We start from the raw sequence: 22,898 nt of genomic DNA, 5'->3' as shown, positions 1-22,898 counted from the left end.
TTAACACAAAACCAGAAACTACCTTTGCTGTTTTGCAAATCTAACGTCCTTTAAATTTGTGTTCTCGTTCTTTTTGTGCCAAGCTATTTTACTGTTGACGTTAAAGTAAGAAAATGAAAGATCATTTCCTTTGGAATACTACACAATTAAAACCTAACTTTTCGTGTTACATTAGTACATTTTAAAGTTCATCCTTAAGAAAAAACATGCCAGCAGTACCTATACAGTTGTGTCTGACATTTTCCCAAAACTTGTAAACAAAGGAACTAACTATGGCTTTTGGTAGGCATTCTTATAGCCCACCACTGAATTTGCACAGACACACGTGTCTACACACACAGACACACACCTACCATTCCAATTCTATTGCAAATACTAAGTTTCTCTGTTACTAATTTCCCTTAAGTACTATATAGCAGCAAATACAATCACAATCTGGAATATGATCACTTAAAGTCTGTGCTTCTGAACATCGCTTACAAATGACCTCATTACACTTGAAATGACTGCAGCAATTTGAAAGCAGCACCTCCAGAATTAGTACCTCCAATTAGTGTGCATTAGAAAAGATCTCCATCATTTCATAGCCTATGACCTGCTCTGCAATACACTTTTTAAAGACTTTTGTAGGAATACTGATGTAAAATAAGGGACTTTCCCTCCAGAAAGTTCAAAGCACAACGAACAGCAAAACCTTTAAGTAATGACTAAAGCCTTTTAAGCAACAAATACTGAACATTAGTAAAATTCTAGGTTACATAAGCAGTGAAACTGAAGATGGCACATCTGTCAGGAAATGATTCTTTCTCCTTTCTTAAGCAAGATGAAGAAGATGGAGAGCTCACAAACCAAGGGAGAAAGGCCAAGAAGCATGTAGGTAGCAATCATATTGAAGAGGAGACAGCTGTTGACTGTAGCATGCAACAAAGTCAGCACTCTCCTTTACTCAGTACTGTACTCATACATGTTGGGAATTGATTTAGGAGGAGCTACGGGCTGATAGTTTATCATTTGAGCGGCAGTAAAACCAGTCAACACTTGCAGTTGACACAGTATTCAACAACAGCACCATCAGTTCTGGTGCCTGCCACGAATTCCAATGTAGGATAATTACAGGCTACCTACCTACATTCTCCTCACATTTTCAAACCCGTACACTTTTTTGAACCGTTCTCCAACACTGGTTTGTACTTTTGGGCTACGTGCCACATTTAAAGCTGTCCCAGAGACTGCACTTAATGGAATGGAAATGTTTTGCTATAATTTACATTAGGCATTGGGTTGGATGATAAACACTCGAGTTTGTTATATCAGATGTTAGCAGCTGGAAGATGTGACTTCAAATATGGTTTGATGAGCTGTTATAAAAACTTCTCAATTAAAAAAATCAAATTATCAGAGTAAAATAATTTTATGCAAAACTAAACTCATTAAGCTAATTCGGATATGGTGGTCTGAAGCTCGGTATTCAGGTATGTTTAATTTTACAGAACTCAAGAGATTTTTATATAATAAATCTTCTAAACTGTAATTTATTTTCAGAAAGAATGTCCTGATAGCTTCTTTAAGACATTCTTAAACTTTTGAATTATCCTTTTCGTCTCCATTCTCCTCAGAGGTACTTTAATTTCTTTCTAGGCAGAAGGAGGTTACACATTCGTAAATGATCATTCAAAAAGCTGCTTATGGTTTTTAGATTGCTTAGCATTTTTTCACAGAATGATTCCCTGTTTTCCTAGAGGATCCCAGAGATCCAGCATAATTACAGCTAACAATCTTTTATAGACATGAAAAAAATATTTAAATATTTGTTTGCAACTTTCTTAGTTATGTGCTTCTGTTTCATATCATTCCATCATCCCATCATCCCAGTTATGTGCTTCCATTTCATATCATTCAATCATCAATCATACCAATTTTAATTGAAAAGCCTCGAATTAACACAGTATTATACCATAGCTCACTTTTTTTTTCATGTAATGCAAAATCCTGACATTCTTTTTATTATTTTATAAATAGAAACAGGAGAATTGAGTTTCCTCCAAGTGCTGGGAACTGACGCTGATGTTAGTAGGCACTGGTATGATACCCAAATGAAAGTAACTTCTGATTTTTTACAGCAACACAATATATATATTTCCACTGCATGGACCAATATTCTGCATCCTTCTTTCACCTGAAAAGCAGCTTTTCCAATCACAGTGTAACAGCACGATAAAATACATGGGATAATTTACAGTCATTGCTTTAAGTGACCCTGCTCTGGCAGGGGGAGGTTGGATGAGATGATCTTCAGAGGTCCCTGCGAAACCCAACCACTCTGTGATTCTGTAATTCAGTTTGACAGTGAAGCATGAAGCACTGTACAAATCACAGGCTTATGGCCCAGGGCTGTGCAGTATTACTGTCAGAAAGGTTTCAGACTCATTTATTCTAGGGTTCCAAAACCAAAATCTAATCCAAATCACCCCGTATCAGAAAGTAACACAACACTGGAAGTTTTCTCTATTAAATCTCAGTCAACTAAAATGCTTAAGCATGCATTTACAAGTTTCATACTATCCTCTTCAAACCTGCTGTCAAAGACTCTACAGTCTTAAAAGGATATGACTAGCTAAATTTTAATGCATGCTTAGGTTTATTTTCTTTTCCTCATCTTTTTGCTTTGACTATCAGACTTATTTTAGTCACTACAAACCAGTGCAGCTATAAAGAATACACAGATTTGATCCAGCAGCTTGGAAAGGAAGACAAATCCAATAATATGTCATTAAAATTATTACATAAATCAGACATGCTTTATGGTGTATTCAATTATTATATCACGCCAAAAGAATAGGATTACTTACTCTTTCTTTTAAACAGCATGGATGGTTTTTTAACAATTAAGAGCTCTATAATTGTAAGGGCAGACCTCATAAAGACTCAAAATTCAGTTTCCAAAATATTTTAATGAAATCCCAAGTCTAAAGAGTCTCCACAGCAAAGTAGACAGGAAGAATAATAGCTGGAAATACAAAGCTCTATGACACTAATACCAGAGATGAACCTATAGTGCTTTAATGGCTGAAGAAACCTTTTTCTCAGCCTTTAAAAAAGATGGAACAGCCATGAAGTAAATCTTCATCCAAGTTCATGCTGTTTAAAATTTCTGCCTCAAATTTCAGGATTATCTTTGATAGATATTAGTAGTGCCTTATAATTACTCATACGCAAAACTGTAAGTGTTCACACAAAAGGAGCAAGAACCAATAATCAAGAACACATGTTGCAGTCTGTACAGTTGTGGGGGGGACTGGGTTGGACCACCATCAAAATGACACTGTTTGAAGTACCAAGAGATGTTTCTTCCAGCATGTTTTACAATGAAATACATATGTCCTTGGGTTTCCCTCAACCTTGACTTTTATCTTAAATAATACTCAAATAATTTATACTAGAAAAAAGTCCTTCCCATTGTGGATCTGTCAGCCTTCTAATATGCTCTCGTAGGAGGAAAGCCCTAATCTTAGTTACCATTTTAAAGCTATTATACTTATTAAATAATAGCAATAATAAAGTCAGAGTAAGAATTTTAACAAAACATTCTTATGCTCAAGTTTTTTTTACAGATTCAGCATTTTGCTATCCCAATAATCTAAATACTGCAATCTAACTCTTGAGCAGTGTTCACAGGACTTTCTTCTGTATCTTGATGTGTTTCTAGCTCCACTGTTTGTAAAATGAAAACAAGGATTCTGTAAAATAAAAACAGGGATTCCTGCTGCACCGTTAATTGCTAATCTGACAGTGGAACAGTAATTTCAGGGAACTTCCATATAACTCCACTTCCCTAAAAGGTACAGTAAAAGTTGTTAGTTCTTTAGGCAGAAGACATGAATCTGTTGGATAAAGGCTTCATTCTCTGCCTGTAATTAGTAACTTGAGGGCCTTCTGTAGATTTTGCACAGCAGTGCTCACATCTTCATATTGCAAAGCACTGCCAGCATATTTGCAATATTTCTGAGCTCTTGCAAAGTCCTCTGGAGTCAAACGGACTTCCCCTGTAAAAACATAAGTATTACAGTTACAATAAAGGAAATCTGACTGAGGCTTCCTTTCACATTATGTCTGTGTTTTACATTGATTTGTGTAATATTATGAAAACTGGATTAATATTTGTGGTAATGCTACAAAGACCAAGCTATGGTGTTTCTTCTGTTCACTTTCCTTCCATTCATATTAATACTTAATTTCTTTGCTGCTGGCATTTGAAAAATATAAGAGGATCTTTTTAAATACGGGCATTTGTATGACCTAGTGACTTCAAAAAGTAAGTTAATACCTTTGAGAAAGATCTGGCTCTTCATCTAAGGCAGCAAAGGAGACCAGGAGAGCTTTTTTAACAAGTTAGCTGTAATCATATTACCAGAAACAGTAACAGTTGGGTTTTGTGTTTACAGTATAATTACTTTGTGCTCTTCTTCAGGAATAACACATAGTTACAAACTGTTCCTTCTCAACTGGAATAATATTTCAAAATGTAGAAAGATTTCTCACTGGCATGTTTTACACCTTTTGTATTTCTGTTTTATCCAAGCATTGTTTATGTTTCAAATTTTATGTAAGATGACTGAAAACAAGATTGATTCCATTAAATGTGCCTTGTTTTTAATACTAGAGAACACTACCGAAAGTATTCTCATAATATAGCATAAAACAATTAACTGTTATTTATTATTCAGAATATATTCTTGACTTAAGTTAAAACATTGGGAATTCTGTAACGCTCAAACACAGGCATTTGGTCTTCAAGAAAGCATAGTAGGGACTTAGGCCTTCCCTAACTGGCAAAGTATTTAGTACGTGAACAGCATCATTGATGCATACATAAAATAAAGCACAGTTATGCTACTGTCCCTCCTTCCACCAACAAATTCACTGGGAGTTTTAAAGCTAAACCCATGCCACTCTGATAACCGACAGATAAATTTGAAAGCCTTCACTCATGCTCTTTCAGAGCAACTTAACTTGTAAAAATATGATTTTCCTGGACATGCATAAGTATTTATATGCAATACTAAAGAATTATTTATCTATTAGGTGTCCCACACAGCATTTTACAGATTAAGAAAAAAAAAGGCATTTTAAAATGCACCACAGATCTTATATAAAAATTGATAAAACAAAGATTTAGCTCAATAAGTACAGCTCTCTAACTAAGCAAGGACATGAATATACTTAATTTTTTATCATACAATTTCAGTTAGCTGGATTCCTTTAAAAATAAAACTTGCTTAGCAATATTATGAGAATGTTTAATAAGAATCTCAGTTCTTATCAGAAAATGTCTATTATATTTGCTTTCCCTTTCCACAATCTTAATAAGAGCTTTTGAACAAATAAAATGGAAAACCTGGGAATATAAAAAACTGGACTGGTCTGGTGGTTTTCAGAACAACCCTACCCCAATAAAAAGCAGAAAGGTTAAGTGCTCTTAAGATTAATTTTATCAATTCAAAAAGTATACTCTAAAAGCCTACTTCTTTTCCTACTAATAAATAAATAAGACCACAAAATAACTGACATGACATGACAATTTGGTGGGCTTATTATCTTTATATTAGTTTACTGATGAATACATGAAGCCATGTTAAATCTCCTAAAATACATATGCATGTGAGGAAATACACATGAGGAAATGCATAAAACACAGCCACACATTTAGGTTATTTTGTAACCTAAATAAAGTCACAGACTGAAAGCAGCTGGGGTCATTCTGTGACCACTTCACTGAACATCTTTAAGAAATTTAAAAGACCAAGTTCCCCTCAAAAGTGGCTGTATGCTATGATGCCAAAAGAAACTATAAAATCATTCCTTAAAAACTGGCCAAGGCATCAGTCCAGTATTCAACTAATTTATTGGAAGGAAGCCTAAATTCACCAGTCTAATCTTATTTTTACAGTATGAGCTCTATTAACGTTTTGCTGGCATGAAGCCTTATTTATTATGAAATCTACTTCAGATGCTATTATGACATAACTTGAGGGGAAAAAAAAGTTAATTTTAAATTTATAAATCAAAGTTTACACAGTAAGGGTGTTGATCTTTTGATGTACTCAGTGGCCTCAGCTCCTATTGAAGTCAGCACCTCACAATGGACAAACAGAATAGAAATGAAACCCCTCTGTGTTCTTAAGTTTTCAAAAGAACATGAAATAGCTATAATGTCTGTACTTACATCAAAGGTACAGCCATAAAAGTTAGTAAGTGACTTCAATTTACATATTCTAACGGCTAATTGGTTTTGGACAAAAGGAAAGCAGCTTTATAGAAAAGAACCTGGGAGCCCTGGTAGTCACCAACTTGTCCACAAGCCAACAATCTACCTTTGTGGCAGAGAAGGCTAGTGGCATTCTGGGGTGCGCTAGGAGGAGTGTAGCCTGCAGATGGAGGGAGGTGATCCTCCCCCTTCATTCGTGCTACTGTGTCCAGTTCTGAGTTCCTCAGTACAGGAGAGAATGACATCCCAGAGAGCAAATAGCCACAAAGATGATCAAGGGACTGGGGCATCTCTCATACAAGGAGAGGCTGAGTGGAGAAGAGAGGGCTCAGGGGAATCTTCTCAATGTGTATAAACACCTGATGGCAGGGAATGAAGCAGTGGGAACCAGGCTCTTTTCAGTGGTGCCCAGTGACAGGACCACAGGCGGTAGTCTGGAAGTGAAAGACAAGAGGCTGCTGCCTGAACATTAGAAAACATAGTTTACTGTGAGGGTGACCAAGCTCCAGCACAGGTTGCCCAGATTGATTGTGGAATCTCCATCCTTGGAGAGTTTCAAAAGCTGCCTTTTGAATGAACAGTGACATTTTTTCTCAAACCTCTTCCTTTGGCAGTGCAAATTAAATCATGGGAAGAGTACAGGGGCAGGGAGAAACACAAAGGACATGGTCCTGTGCAACCTGTGTTACAGGACTCTTGCTTGAGCAGAGAGGTTGCACCAGATGACCTCCCTTCCAACCTTAATCATCCTGTGATTCTGAGCTCTAAAAAAGCCTGTCAACACCAATATGGGAAAATTATAATGCATCTATCCTGAAACAAACCTGCTTCTGTGTTCATCTGAAATTGCTACCCCTGTGGGCATATTTATTACTGAAACATGACAGACATATGGAATCCATAACAAGAAGTACCATTCTTTTAGTTTAAAAGGAACACAAAATGAAAACCAAAAGGCAATTTAACAAGAGATGCTGAAAATCATGTTGAGAAAAAAAGACTGAAACTCATGTGCATTTTACATGATGTATCTCTTTCTCTCTGGTATTGTTTTCTATCCATCACATGTTTTTCCTTTTTATGAAGCTGCTCAAATACAAGGCTGGTGATTAAAGAAGATTTTAATAATGCAATTTTGTGTATAAAAATATTGGTGGAAAAGGTAACTGAAATGATTTTTCACAAGATCTCTTTTTTCACATTAAAGCACTTAAGATACTTGAAATATAAATCCTCAAAGACAACTTCTTAATATCATGAAAATATAAATTATTATTTTGACTCTGTGTGTAGAAAACCAAATATTATTTTACACAAAACTAGAACAGATAAACGTCTTCTCTCTACTATGCCACCGGTAGAAGGAAGCATATGGCAATGTAAGAAGATTTTTATGAAACCTCTGTGTAGCATAGCCATTAATTAATTAATGTTAGCAAAATCTGGGGGTAATAAAATTTTTAAGCAAGCTACACCCAAGAAGTGCAAGCACGCACTGTACAAAGTTGCTGTGTAGCTCCACACACTGTTGTCAGAGACATTAAGCAATGCTTAATTGCATAAGCTTTGACACTTTCAAAAGTCAAAGTTAAATTCTGAAACCTGTTCCCACAAGACAGGACAATTATTAAAGGATTCTCACTAACTCAAGTCAAAGGATAATCTGTTACTTAATTTTCTTCTGAGAAAATATTCCACTCTCTACCAAAAGTTTCTCTCTCATCATAACAGTAATTGAATTGCTTCTCCCATGTTGTGGGAAGGAAAGAAAATATATAATTTATTTTAAGAATATATATTTGATCTTAATACCAGAAAGAGTCTTGCAGGAATATGTGGAATATCCTGTTTGGCTATGTCTATACTAGTACATTCACCAGTGCCAGGGAATGCACCTCAGCACTCAAACTTGACTGCTTACACTGTCAAACTGCTGGAACAGACTCCAGTACGGTTTTGGCCCGCACAAACTAGCAGTTTCCCAAACAATTCCTGGGCATGACTTGTGGTCAAAGCAGGCTAGAGACTATTCAATATTCTCAGCCTTTACAAACTACCTTGTTCAGAAGGTTTAAAAGTTCAGCGGTATGGATGTGAGTGGTTCTGTGCCAGCTGTTCTCAATGTCAAATATTTACAGGTATGTTTTATTAGTATAGACATTGACATTGTGTCCAATCACAGAGAAAGAGTACTTTGTACTGTGCTAGCTCTGTGGACGTGCTGGAGGGCAACACTGATCCCTTCTTTCTGTCCAAAGGAAACTTCAGTTCCATAGGAACAGTGCATATGAAATGCTCAATATGCAGCCAGGATTTAGCCCAAATGTGTATATTGCAACTCAAGAACTTGGAAGGGCTCAGGAGTCCCAAAGTTTAGTACAACTCTTGTGAAACACAGGCATTTCTAAATCTACTTTCAGGTCAGGGAACAAGGCTACTACTGTAGAACAGAGAACTGGTGGCACAAAAAGGACTTCATGAGAAGAATGATAGCTGCTGTTACTCTTACACGTATAGTGAAGGGAGGACGCTTTGGACAATAGCCAGGCATATATGATAGGATAGTGACATACAAGGACAGACACTTTCCTTGCTTTCAAACTTCCTAATTCTATGCATGCAAACAACAAAACTGTTACTCTATCTCTGCTGACTGATGTATCCTGAATGTCCTTTCAGACTCCTGCACAACTGACAGCATTATTTTCCAAGGAGCTGTAGGTTCTGTAGGAGCTGTAGGAGGTGGATCACCTCTTTGGGTGCCACTTCTGCAAAACAGCCTTTTAAGAATGTACAACTTTAAGCTGTTACAAGACCTGAACTTGCAGTGACACAACAGATGTGCACAGGAATGTAGGCATGCAAAGACTCAGGTTAGATCAAGTTAGAGATTCATCACTGTGCTCAGCAAGGGTCTTAGTCTCCTAATTACACAACAGTAGCTACTATGATTCTCACAAACACAGCATATCTTAAATATAAATAAAAAGGAATTGAGAGGGGATCCTCACTACCACTTTGAGGACAGTGCCAACAACATATGTCTAGAGCCTCAAAAAGGATTGCAGGTCAGCAGGAGAGCACCTAACATGAAAGGCAAAGGGACTCTACCTAGTAAGTCAGTTTCAACAGGGCCCAACAGGGGCACCTAGCACTGGGGAAAAATAAAAGGAGCTAGAGACATGTGAATACCTGCAAGGACAGGATTGTTATTGGCATTATTGAGACACGGTGTGATGGCTCCTACGGCTAGACTGTTAGGATGAAGAGTCACAAGCTCTTTAGGAAGGATAAGCAGGGAAGGCAGTGTCACTCTCTATGTCTATGACCAGCTGGAATTCATGGAGCTCCACCTAGGGATGGATGAGGAGATGACTGTGAACACATGGGTCAGAATTAAAGGCCGGGCAGAGCCAAGTGGTAGTATAATGAGGGTCTGCTACAGGCCACCTGACCAAGAAGAGAGACAGATAGGAGTGGCCTTGCATTCAGATGCCGGGGTCCACATGAGGGGCTTCCACCAACCTGATATCCGTTGGAAGGACAGCACAACAGAGCACAAACAATCCAGGAGACTCCTAGAATGCACAGATGACAATTTCCTTCACTAGGTGGCGAAAGAGCCAGCAGAGGCAAGGAGATATGCTGGATCTTGCTCTCACCAACAAGGAGGGATTGGTGGGGAATCTGAAACTCAAGGACAGCCTTCACTGCAGTAACCACAAAATGGTGGAGTTCAGGATCTTCAGGGCACAAGGAGGGTGCAGCAGCAAGCTCTGGACTTTTTAAGAGCAGATTTGGGCCTCTTCAGAGATCAGCTAGGTGGAATACCATGGGATAAAGCTCTCGAAGGGAACAGACGACTTGTGGCAGTCAGCATGGCTTAACCAAGGGCCCTTCTATGATGGGGCAATAGCACTGATGGACAAGGGACGGGCAACTGATGTCACCTGCTTGGAATTGTGCAGTGTGTTGTGTTTCCCACAACATTCTGGTCACTAAATTAGAAAGACAGAGTTGATGGTAGGCCACTACATGGATAAGTAATTGGGCTTGATGATCACACACAGAGTGAGAGTCAATGACAGACAAGCGATGAGTGGTGTTCCTCAGGATCTTTGTCAGCGACACAGACAGTGGGCTCAAGTGCACCCTCAGCAATTCTGCTGATGACACCAAGCTGTGTGGTGCAGTCAACATGCTGTAGGGAAGGGATGCCATCCAGAAGGGCCGTGACGGGCTTGAGAAGTGGGCCAATGCCAGCCTCATGAAGTTAGATAAAGCAGGGTCTTGTACATGTTTTGAGGTAATCCCAAGCACAAATACAAGCTGTGTGGAGAATGGATAGATAGCAGGCCTGAGAAGAAGGACCTTGGAGTGCTGGTTGATGAGCTCAACATGAGCCAGCAATGCACATCTGCAGTTCAGAAAGCCAACCAAAGCCAGGGCTGTGTCAAAAGAGGCATGGCCAGCAGGCTGAGGGAAGTGATTTGTCCCCTCCACCTGGAATACTGTGTCCAGCTCTGGAGCCCCCAGCACAAGAAGGATGTGAAACTGTCAGAGCGGCTCCAGAACGAGGGCCATGAGGATAACCAGAGGGACAAACCTTCACAGGCCATGGTTTCCCTAAGGTTAGCACTTGTGTGTGCACTTCAAAGCATGCTATATGCAAGCAGTCATAATATACTATGGGTTATCAGTGAATTTAACATCAAAGACAGATGGCCTTTTAAAAGTCTTGATTAAATGGTACATCTAAATGACATCATTTGCAGTACCTTACATGTGATTTCATTTAATACAGGTACTACTCATCATCAAGCACACAAGAATTCTACTGAAACAAAAAACACTGCTGAAATGTCATGCCTGTTTAATGTAGTCAAATAACTAACTTCCATATGATGCTGTAGAAGCAATGTTAAGTAAAGAGAATGTGCATTAATTACCAAAAAATTAATTTAGCATCAGGGATATAGGCTTTGCTAAATATAGCAGAACCTCACCTGAGAAGCAACAACATAAAGAATGAAAAGCCTGCTGACACTCATTGGTTTGAGGAGGTCGGATAGACAACACTAATCATATGCTGCGGCTAAACCTTCAGGAACTACTAAACTCCTTGCTGCACAATGTTTAGACAATGTCCATTCTTTTTAAAATAACTGAATTAGTAGCATTCAGATAAAGATGACATTCCTCAAGTTTCTTTTTTTCAGTGCAGGGGAGACACACAGGACACAGCGCATCCATGCACAGACAATACAAATGCACCACCTTACCTGAAGACTGAGCGCTGTAAAGGGAAGGATCAACTAGGGGAATATTCTGAGGAGCAGGCTGAATGGTGTTACTTGTCACTCCTGCAAATCAATGCAAAGTTTAGACTTGGGTTATTTTTATTTATAAATGTTAAAAGCAGGCAGACATAGCCAAGAAATAAAACAGGTAAACCTAATGGCACGATTTTTAAATTAAGCATCTCATAGCTTCCCAATTCTGACAGTTTTCAATGAATAATTTTAAGCCCCTTGTTTCAGACTACAAATGTTTTATAAAATAACACAGCAGAATCTACAGGCTGTCATTAATTTTATCAGTACAGTATTTCAGAGAAATTTAATTTCAAGCAATAAAGACAGGTAAGAAAATACTATTCCAAAAGACATTGGTTACCCTAGAGAATTGAGGAAAACCTGCCAAAGGAGAGTAGGAGTAAACTTTTATATCTGAAGATTAAATTCTGCCTTTGTACCAGAGGTAGTCTCCATTACTGTATTTTTAACCCCTGCCTGCCACTTGCAAACTACCTCCTTTGTAATTCCTTCAAACACAATAGTTGAGAATAAAGAAGCTAATTAGATTTAAAAGGGAAGTGGTGATGCTAGAAGAAACAGCACTTTACGCTGTGAAGCGTTCTTTTATATGCGTTCACGTTCCAGACCCACTCATTTGCATCGATCCAAAACTATGGTTTTGTAGTAGGTTCAGAACATGCCAGACAAACATAATAGTAAGAAGATAGTGTAATAACTTTTCCAAATTATCTGTTATTTCATAGAAAAACTGATGGGGTTAAAACTACATAATGCAAAGAAATGTAAACCAACAAGGTACATATACCATGATTTTTCAGATCTGGTAAAAACAAAAAGCTAAATATTTACCTAGGCTGAATGTAAAAAACAACACTGTCCCCTTTTCAGACCCAAAAAGCTCCACCTATCTGAAGGATTTCCCTTTGATAACGCTGAAAAAAAAGAGCATCCTGAACTTTTCATACAACGAAGCATTTTTAAAATGAGCAAGTAAAAGGAGGGGCTGCACGACAAAAACATCTCATGTGTTCTATAATACAAAAATGCATCTAAACAAATTATCATCAGTATTAAAATCAAGAGCTTTTAATTATTTTAGTCTTATTGAACATCATTCTAAATAGGCAACATGAGGTGAAAAGTTGTATTCACGAATCATCCTGTTTTTTTTTTTTTTTTTGTTTTTTTTTACGCACAGCAACTGGGAAGAACTTTGAATTTTTAAGAACTTGGTTTTGGTCCAAAAATGACACAGAATAAGAATGATGTAGGAGCCAAGACATTTAGTACATGGACAAAATTTCCATTAATAATGCTGTTTGAGGTCAATCACACTTAAATACTTGCACGGAAAAAGGCGCATAAAACCCCAATAGAAATATAAATGGTATATCAGATGTGACTGTTATAGTCTTGTTGTGACAGTTTCAACATTATGTTGGATGTATTCCCACATAAAGAAGAGCAGTCTGTGTGTGCACAAGGAAAGCTAAATATGAAACAAAGTAATATAATTTCATCTATTAAATGAAAGATTCAAATAGTTCTTCACAGTATAGCTGTTGAAATGCATTATTACAGAGAAGAAAAAACTATTCTGTTTGTAGAGTCACTCTTCAGTGTGTATCTTTTCTGGCAGCAACAGAACAAGAGGACACAGTCTCAAGCTGTGCCAGGGGAAGTTTAGGCTCGAGGTGAGGAAAAAGTTCTTCACAGAGAGAGTAATTGGCCAATGGAATGTGCTGCCCAGGGAGGTGGTGGAGTCACCGTCCCTGGAGGTGTTCAAAAAAAGATTGGATGTGGCACTTAGAGACATGGTTTAGTTGTCAGGAAGTGTTAGGTATTAGGTAATAGTTGGACCTGATGAGGTCTTTTCCAACCTGATTGATTCTGTGATTCTGTACTTCACCTCTCAATAACAACAGTAATTTGAGTGCAATTCAGACATACCTGTGTTGTGAGGCACTTCAGCTGGAGTGTTGGCTGGTGCATGGGCACCAGGTGGTATATGTATACCAGTGAAATTACTGGTTGGTGTGTTGTTAGCTTCATACGTAGATGATGATGTTGGTTGGGTTGTTCCACTAGGGACAGAAGATGACCCTGCTTCTTCCCTTTCAGCATCTCCTAAGATGACACAAAACAGGAATTACTGCAACTCTTCTGTAGAAACACTTGAAAAATTAAGCTTGATTTTAAAACCTCCTTTCATTTTTTTGTTAGAAGAACTGCCAGCAGTGAGACATAAAACATTTATCAAGGCAAACCATCCATTTGACAAAGTGAAAAGGAACATATCATAGGATAAAGATCTAGAAACCTCATATACTTAAAAAAAATCTGTTTAAATTGAAGGATCATCTTATTACTTTTGGAATATAAGCAATTTGTCTCATCAGCACAATCCCTTATACCTTTATGTTCTACACCCATTGTAGTTGAACAAATATGCATTAATCTCTAGTAGCATATACATGAACCAGAATATGGAAAACTGCAGTTGCTTTACAAACTTTGTAAAAAGACAGTGCCACTCCTTCTACTCCATATCAATTAAGCAAACCATAAACAAATGACAAAAACAGGGAACTTTTTAGCTGGGTCATAACTGTATCCAGAACAGTTAAAAGTATATAATGCACTATAAGAATAATGAGGTTCAATATACTTCATAAGTATATTGAAGAACATATGTATTATTTTTCAATCTAGTCATGGTCTTAAGGTTCTGGTCTAGTTTATTCAATGTTGTTTGAAGGCTAATCGTCCAATTTTATTATGCTAACGACCCAGTTAATTTATAAAAAAAAAACAAACTAATTTTCTTTTACTGTGTATGTGGTCATTTGTATCAAAATGTCAGGTGGAACAAGCAGTTTTGGAAATAGCTTTAACAGCCAGCTCTTGAAAGGGAGTAAAATGAACATGGGAGCACAAAGCTCATGTGTGTCTTCAGCTTGAAAAAGCATGAAACCCACACTGATCTTCAACTATCTAAAATTATGTATTATGCTTAATAATTAAAAGAGTCTTCTCTTACAAATATTATTACAAATACCAGGATTTTTTCCCATGTAAGGTTCCTCCTCCTCCCAGAAAAAAGTTCAGGTGCTACCTTTACTAAAAATGATTAAACACTTTGTACTTCACCATACTCCAATAAAATACTTACTCCAATAAAAGACTATAATGCAGAGTAAAATCAACAGTTTTGTCATTAGGACATTTTTACTGGACTTGAACAAAGACATAATTAACATATTTTTGATTTACATTGCAAAGTTGTAGTAGTTTACTTTCATTCATAACATGCACGTACTAATAAATAAATTCCTAAGTCCCCCCTATTGACAAACTAATACCAAGAATCTTTATTTCAAATACTAAAAAAACCCCAAAACCTAGAAGCAAAGTTGTGTCAGGCTTGTCAAGCGTTGCTAGCAAAATTTAATACATGAACACAGAACATGGTACAATTCTACGCTGTGAAAAATATTTTCAATTGCTGCAACCAGTAATTCAGGCTGTGGTTTTATGAAGCTATTTCTGACACATGCAAACAAACATCTGGCCATTTCTGGAAGGCAAAGGATATCTTAAGGTCTCTGCTTTGCTGTATTTTTTGCTAGGAACTCATACTGCAATATCATGCAGCTAACATGCACGGATGTAAAATTAAATGTGTTAAAACTGGCAAAAAAAGGCCATGTTGGGTGTTGCCTGAAGATAGTATTTTGGGAAAGCTGTTGTAAAAATTAACCTACTTTTGAGAATGAAGGAGTGGAAAAAAGGTGCTTTCATTGCACTTCAGAAAAACCTTCATTGCAATTAAGAAAAATTACACCCGAGTTCTTCTTGCTTAAACTTCTAATGCATGTATTCCTTTGTTCTGCCTCCTGCATCTTCCTGTTACCCTTATCTGGCTCTTCAGTCCCATTCTGCTTTTTCACTCTCTGCACTTCATATCCTGTAATGGCAACCCTTTGCCCCGTCTTGCACTATCTATTTTCTCTCCAAGTCGTTCCCAGCTTTAGCTTCAAACTTCCCCACTGCAAAAGTCGTTTCTGCGAAATTGCAATGCTATGGGCAACACTGATCATGTTAAAGTCTGGCAATATCATACACAACAAACCAAACCAAAGTATTAGAAGTGCAGAACACCATTAATAACAGTGCCTGTCAGAGGCTAATTCACAAAAGGGCGATACACTTTTTGATCAGCTGTATGTATCAAAAGATCAAATTCACCTGTTTGACTTGCTCATTATGCAATTGGCAAATATTAGATTGTATTAAATATAAAAACAACTTTGTTTAAATTAACACTTCATAGGTGTTTAAAGTGCCCAAAGGTTATCATCAAAGATTTTAACTGTGCTTTTTGCAAAATAAATATTTAAAATATTTCTTATCAAAGGCTAAAGTATTAGAACCATTTTGAGATATATGCATATAGTATTTGTGAAGAGTTTTAACAGTAGTGCTAAGTACAAGCATTTCAGGCTGCTGGAAAAGAACATTTAAGTCGATAAACTATTTTTAAGTTCTGTGGTTAGAACATTCATAATGCTATTGAAAACCAAACCTTTTTCAGAGAATGGGAATAAATGTTAGAAAAACTAGAGAATTCATTTCTCATAGAGCAGTAAAAACCTAGAATTTAAAGTTCCTTACAACTTGCTCAAGGATCCTGAACTACTAGCCTGGAGCTATTCAAGTTGAGGCTTGAGAGGGCTCTGGGCAACCTGATCTAGTTGAGGATGTCCCTGCTTACTGTAGAGGGGTTGGACTAGATGACCTTTGGAGGTCCTTTCCAATCCAGACCATTCCCTGACTCTGTGAAACAGTGATACAATTGTTTCACACTGAGTTTCAGCACCAGCTGAGTTTCTGGTTTTGGGACCTCCTCCTCCTTTGTGCTTGTATCTCAGCATAACCAATCCATGTGGCTCTTGAGAATTTTCTCAGAGCTACAGTACACCCAGGCTTTGGGGTTTTTTTGTGTGTTTTTGCTGTTGTTGTTTGTTTTCTTTATTGAAGGCAAGACTTTGTGGAATTAGGCTGATACCCCATGCCCCATAACCAACTGTCCAAGGATATTTTCATAAAAATGCAGGGTTCTCAAGGCTTAATGGCATTCCCTTGTCTACTGTAGGGACGCACTGATGATGACTTAAATTCAGCAGCCCAGAGCGCTACATTTAAAACTAGCAAAATGTTTGTTTTCAAGGAGTTCAAACTCCTCTGATTCTCAGGACTCCTGTTTTTAAGGAGTCCAGAGAATTAAAAGGATACTCTTATGAATTTTGAATTAGAACCATTTTCTACTCCAAACGTTTTTCTCTATAGCTTGGGGTATTGTTAAAAGATGCACAATGCAAGGTTCTGTTGGAACACTGCTTTTTAAATATATATGCACTTTATTTTTTTTGCCATGATACTGACAAATGGACTCAAAACTCCATCAACTTTTCATACACTGCTCTTTCTACTAGTTGGGACTATAAAGATTTCCTGGAATTCTGTAATATAAATGTAGAACATATGTCATATATTACAATGAAAGCAGTGATATTTAATGTATTGTACAATTTTTTTTTCATGTTTGAAATTACATTTTTTTCCCCATCAGTATAAAATTGTGTTGGGTGACCTAGAGCTACTCCTAAGTGACCCTGATGTGTACTCCAGGACTTGTATTCCAGCTGCATTAATAAATCAAGCGTATCATTTTAAGGTTTCAATGGCAGCATCGTGACAAAAGCATGCGTAAATCCAACAGCAGAACTGCATAAAGCATGCCTATACTACTGTAAACACATCTCCAAGAGTTACAGTATGGTTTTTTAAAATCACCCAAAAAATAATGGTTTGGAAAAAAACGGTAGTTTGTCAAGCTACAGAGACCTAGTTTCACTGTGTTTAAACAGACTTTTCCACTTGCAAGGGAAAGCAGAAAATGAGCAAGCAGAAAGGAATGGGGAAGGTCCAGTCATGCATTCAAACAATGTTGCTTTTCTTCTTATGATACACAAAGCAAGAATTGACACTTTTTTTAATAGATTCTTCTGATGAAAATTTACATAAAATTTTTTTCTTGCTTGTGTAAAGCATTATGGATAGCTACACTACAGAGTTGACTTCCAAAAGTAAATTACATTAATTTATTGCTCAGAAAATGAAATTATATTGTCAAATTATAGATATTGCAGTTCCCCAAGGATGTTATCATTTTGGCTCAAAGCATTTGTGTTATTTTTAAGCAGCATGTAAACTTAACTTGGTAATGAAAGCCACAGTCATCTTCATCAATTCATACTACCACTTGTAATGACCTGCAACGAATAGTAAGGATTTGAGTACTCTTAATTCTGCTTTCCCTTCTACAAGAGTTTCTTAGGCAGCCTTAAGCAAGTTCTTTGCCTTCACATTAAAAACATCAAAAGCCTGTTTGTTGCTGCTGAGAACAATTTTTTTCTACACAAGCTACATACACATATTTTTACCATAAGCTCGGTAATCTCTGCTTAGAAATTCATTTTTTTTGCAATTTCTTAGATTCAATAATTAATTTCACATAATCAGGTGAGCTTTGTCAATATTACACTACAAGCCAGGCCACTAAAGAGCACTCGGTTAAAACTAGAAATAGTTATTAGGCTATTCATCGCAGTCACATTTTTTACCACATGCTATCTTCTCCACTGAATTATCAAAACCAATATAATTTAACTTAAAAGGATGCTTGCACTTGGAGTTGCATTGTAAACCTCTCTCACTACAGCTGCATTAGCAGTTAAGAAAACTGCCTTGAAAAACACTGTATGTAGAAGAAGAAATTTGTTTGCTAATACTTCAAACACAACTCGTCTAGACCAGAGCATGTGTCAACAGGTAAAAGAAATTCCACTGTTTAAGTATTTAGGGCATCTTTAGGTAAGAAATATATAATAATGAGAATAAACTGGTAACTTGGAAATCCAACTGTATCATACTCATTATTTGCTCACAAATACCTGAATTTACTTCTGTCATAGTGTTTCTAGAGTATTAATATACAAAGTATTATTGCAGCACACGGGCTTTAGACACTTCTGTTTACTTTTAACTCAGTACAGGCCAACAATAAACAGGTACAGATATTTGGAACACATTCCCATTTAAAAAAAATGGTGATGATGTATTATATACCTTTCCATTATTTATTTTTTAATGTAATGGTGGCCAGGACATGTAAATGATAAAACATTACACTGTGGAGAGCCACTATTCAGACTTCTTTGGGCTAAATTTGAACCTCAGAAGCACTCTTATCTGGTCCTCTCCCCTTTCCACTCATTGACTCTCTTTTCCATATACAACTGAATGATTTTTTCAAGAATCATAAAAAGGCAGAAGGATCCATTGCCTTCTGCCTGGTCCAATTTCTTACTCCTAACAGTGCTAACAGTTCATGCTGTTCTGGGCACAGAATAGCTGTGGTTGGAAGGGAGCAGCCCAAGTACCTGCTCAAGCAGGATCAGCTGGAGCCAGCTGCCCAGGACTCTGTGCAATTGGATTTTGAATATTTCTAAGTTGTGGACATTCCATAACAACTCTTGGCCTCTCTTTTCAATATCTGACCACTTTCATGATAACAATTATTTTTCTAATAACTAATTCCCATTTTCCTTCTTGCAACCTGTGTCCATTACCTAGTGCTGTATGACAAGGCAAATCCATGGAGAGTCTGGCTTCAACACTCTTTACACCCTCCCATTAGGTATAGTTTAAGACAGCTATAAGAACTTACCTCACTTACCATGTTCTTCAGCTCACATTTGGAAGACATCAGAAAACTCTCATACTTCAAGCAATACACTATTTTGTACCAAAAGCTGCCTTGTAAAGAGTAAGACTATCTCCTAGTTCATTATACTGTGCTTGCTGTCTGATAAAGGTGGTAAGATAGACCATTTTTTTTCATGCTACTTCATTAGTTTTTATCTTCTGCTGCACATTTGTCTTCTGCTAAAGAATCAGCTAGCGATTGCCAAGTGGAACAGGGTGCTACACCTTGGTGGAAGGACCACCAGTTTAATCTGTCAGTGAATAGTAGGTCATGTGCATCCTCCTCTTTCTTCATAAATAATCAGGAATAAAGCTTCAAAACATGAGACTGCACCAGGAAAAAATTGAGAACTAGCAAAGTTTTCTAATGATTTGACATATTTAAAATAAAACCAAAGTGCAGAAAATTAAAAGCCTATTAATAACAAATGTGAAATTACAGGTTCAAACTTCAAAATTAACACAAGACCCAGGTACAGACCCCAAACACAAAAGAACAGAAACCAAGAGATACTTTTCTGTGTGTATATATGCATGCGTGTTTGTGCACGTGTAAATATATAGATCTTTTAATGCATATTTTCATAAAACTTCATGTGTCCACCTCTACAGGGTAGCTCTACAAGTCAGGTAAAAGTCACACTCTAAAAGTTAGATTTGTCTTTTGAATTGTGGATTTATCAATTCTTTTTATTAGAAAAATCTCTATTATCAAATTCAAGCTTAAGTTACGAGGTGAGCATCAACTTAAAGGACATTTATTCAAGTCTTGTACACTACCTCAAATAAAAATGTCAAACCATTTAATATTCTTAGTCGTTTCATTAGGTATGTGAAGAATTACACAGAGGTTATTATCACAGAGCAAAATTAGTGTGTTTTAATTTGCATAATGAAAATATTCATTCCAAAGACATCCTATTTCCATAAGAGATTTCCATTTTAAAATGTGTATTTGAAGCTTCTGAACTGACTGGGAAGGAAAACAAAGAGACCTCTTATTAATGAAAGTGATTGCGGTGGAAAGCAACTCGGTGAGATGCAAAAAGAACTGAACATTCATAAAGCATTAAGCACAGAAAACTGGAAATAATGGAAAGTAAATGAGTGAAAATATTTTGAAAGTTAATTTAACAATTCCATTTCCATTCTATTTTGATTTACTTCAGAAATGAATTGGTTTTGTACATATTTTGCTTTAATCAAATACTGAAAACCATGATCAATTTGTACACAGAACAGTAATACTATTATTTGCTTCAGCAGTTTAACAAAAAAAGGTTTGCCTGACATTTCATTTGACTTCACAAAAAACCATACATATGTGTGAAAGCTGTGGATGTATGGTTTAGAAATAGGGTAACATTTATAAAGTTTAGAAATGATATGGCAGCTCTGGTTTGATTATTTACACATAATGAAATAAATACACATAATGAAATAAAAGATCCTGGTATGTCATCTATGTGCTCTTTTAAGAAAGCACTTGCCTATTATGTGTTCTGTTACCTCAGGGAGAGGCTAGCTTGTATTTGCTCACAGGTGTGGTGTGTCTTTATAAAAAGCTCTAAATGACAAAGGTTTGGATGTTCCTATATTGAAGAGCTAGGATTTCTGAATTAGCAGCAGAGTTTAGACAGGCCTGAGTGCATTAAACAGACTACAGTAAAAGTTACAATTGGAGAAGTTTAAAACAACCTGTTCTCATAAACATTCATTTAGTGGATTTCCTTGGAAATCACCACTATTATATAACACTTAGGGAGGTAACTTCAAGGAATCCTGTACAGGTAATTCAGGTTGCCAGAAGAACACAGAAAAGAAACTAAAAACACAAGGAGAAAAGTGAATGAGTGAGAAAGTAGCAGGAAATCTAATCTACAAACGTTATGCCATAACACGGTTTTGAACCTCGCATTATTATACCGGGAGGTAGGGATGACATCATCTCACAATCAGGTATTTACTTTGAAGCTGTATCTATTGATCAATTTGGTTTTGAATCCTATTTAACTTCTGAGAGAGGATAAACTGGCAAAGGGATTATAACTTTACAAAACAGATTTAAAAGGACAGTGAGTAACATTAAAAGAAATGCATGGTTCTGGCCCAAAGGTGACAACACTGTCTCGGAGAGTAGCTTTATTCAAATAATAACCTGAACTATGGAAAAAACAAAGTCAATCAAATAGTAAGGTGCAATAAAAGTAATAGTAGGAGAAACAGGAAAGAAACAGCAGATGGCCCACCATGAATGGAATATTTAAGCAGTGAAGAACTGTGCATATCATTACTTTCACCTTGGCCCATCTCTTTGCTCCTGGAAAAAGGGAAATACATACCAAAGCTCTCTCCTTCCATTCCAATAGGGCCAGGCTGAGGAGTCTCTCCATTCTTCAAGCAGTTATGAATGTATGCTGCCTTCCACCTGGCATACTTCCTGTGCTGAGCATTCTGTGGAAGGGAAAAATCCAGCCACTTTAACCACTCACTTCTACAAATTAATGCATTCAAACCAGAAATGTAAGCTGCTATCCCTTGAAATCCCTTTAAAGATAAAATGCATGTGAAATTAATTGGTGAATTAAAAAGAAATATAAAAAGAACTGCTTTACAGGTTCTCAGTATGAAATGAAGATGTGAAGATGATCTACTAGTGTAGCATTTCAAGAAAGAAAATACATTATACCAGGACTATCTAGAATGAAATATGGAACAATTTGTAATAATTGGCAATGTGAGATAATAAAGAAAACTTTCTGTCTCCACCAGCTTAGATGATTATTTACTTTAAATATCTGAAACTTTAAACACTACTCCTGCTCATCAATAACACAAAACCTTTTCTAATTACATTATATTAATTTTAAAGTGTATTTAAAAGCATAAATACAAAAAGGCTGCTGAAGTTGCAGTTTAGTGTGGTGGTGGAGGGATATTCCAGGACATAATAGTATTTTGATTTAGTATCGTCACATCATAGCTGGAAGTCAGACGGAAGGACTTGAGCAATACATAAACTACCCACAGAGCAAAGGGTTATATTAATAAATACTTCAAATACACTGCTAATAACAAGTTTAATAGTTCAGTTATTAGAAAAAATAGTATATCTCAAAAGCTAATCACTATATTGACAGTCAATATAATCGTTGCTAATTCCCATCTTCTGCAATGGTGTTGATATGAAACAATTGCAGTGAGAAGCAAATCTGCAGCTCGCCTTTCTGACTATAGTAATAGTTTGAAACTGAAAAAAGCTTCAGTATTTAAAGAAAATCAACACAATATTTAATTATTTTCAGTTTCTGGGAAAAAGAAATTGAGGAAAATCATTTAACCTTAGTTTTCATAAATTCTCCTTTTCGCAAAACAAGAGTGATTGAAATAAAAGTCAAAATCCAAAACCAAACCAAAAACCAAACCAACTTACTGTTCTTATGTACAACTTTAGTATTCCAAAACATAAAATTAAGATTGGCCAC

General features: G+C 36.6%; 1 protein-coding gene across 3 annotated transcripts in view; it reads right to left on the bottom strand.

Annotated features, from left to right (window-relative positions):
* Positions 1–3,622: 3,622 nt before the first annotated feature.
* Positions 3,623–22,898, bottom strand: part of VTA1 (vesicle trafficking 1) — a 38,964-nt gene continuing 19,688 nt past the window's right edge. The window contains exons 5-8 of one of the 3 annotated variants that reach the window (XM_054396311.1): positions 21,756–21,867; positions 13,534–13,710; positions 11,548–11,628; positions 3,623–4,043 (exon numbers count right to left, since the gene is read on the bottom strand). In XM_054396311.1, the coding sequence (XP_054252286.1) occupies positions 3,898–4,043; positions 11,548–11,628; positions 13,534–13,710; positions 21,756–21,867 (516 nt within the window). In that variant the 3' untranslated portion in view covers positions 3,623–3,897. The remainder of the gene's footprint in view (positions 4,044–11,547; positions 11,629–13,533; positions 13,711–21,755; positions 21,868–22,898) is intronic. The other 2 variants (XM_054396319.1, XM_054396327.1) reach the window with 2 other exon arrangements.

This window comes from Indicator indicator, chromosome 2 (genome assembly GCF_027791375.1).
Source record: "Indicator indicator isolate 239-I01 chromosome 2, UM_Iind_1.1, whole genome shotgun sequence".
NCBI lineage: Eukaryota > Metazoa > Chordata > Aves > Piciformes > Indicatoridae > Indicator > Indicator indicator.
The sequence above is the reverse complement of the archived record's forward strand: the minus strand, read 5'-3'. Positions and strand labels throughout refer to the sequence as shown.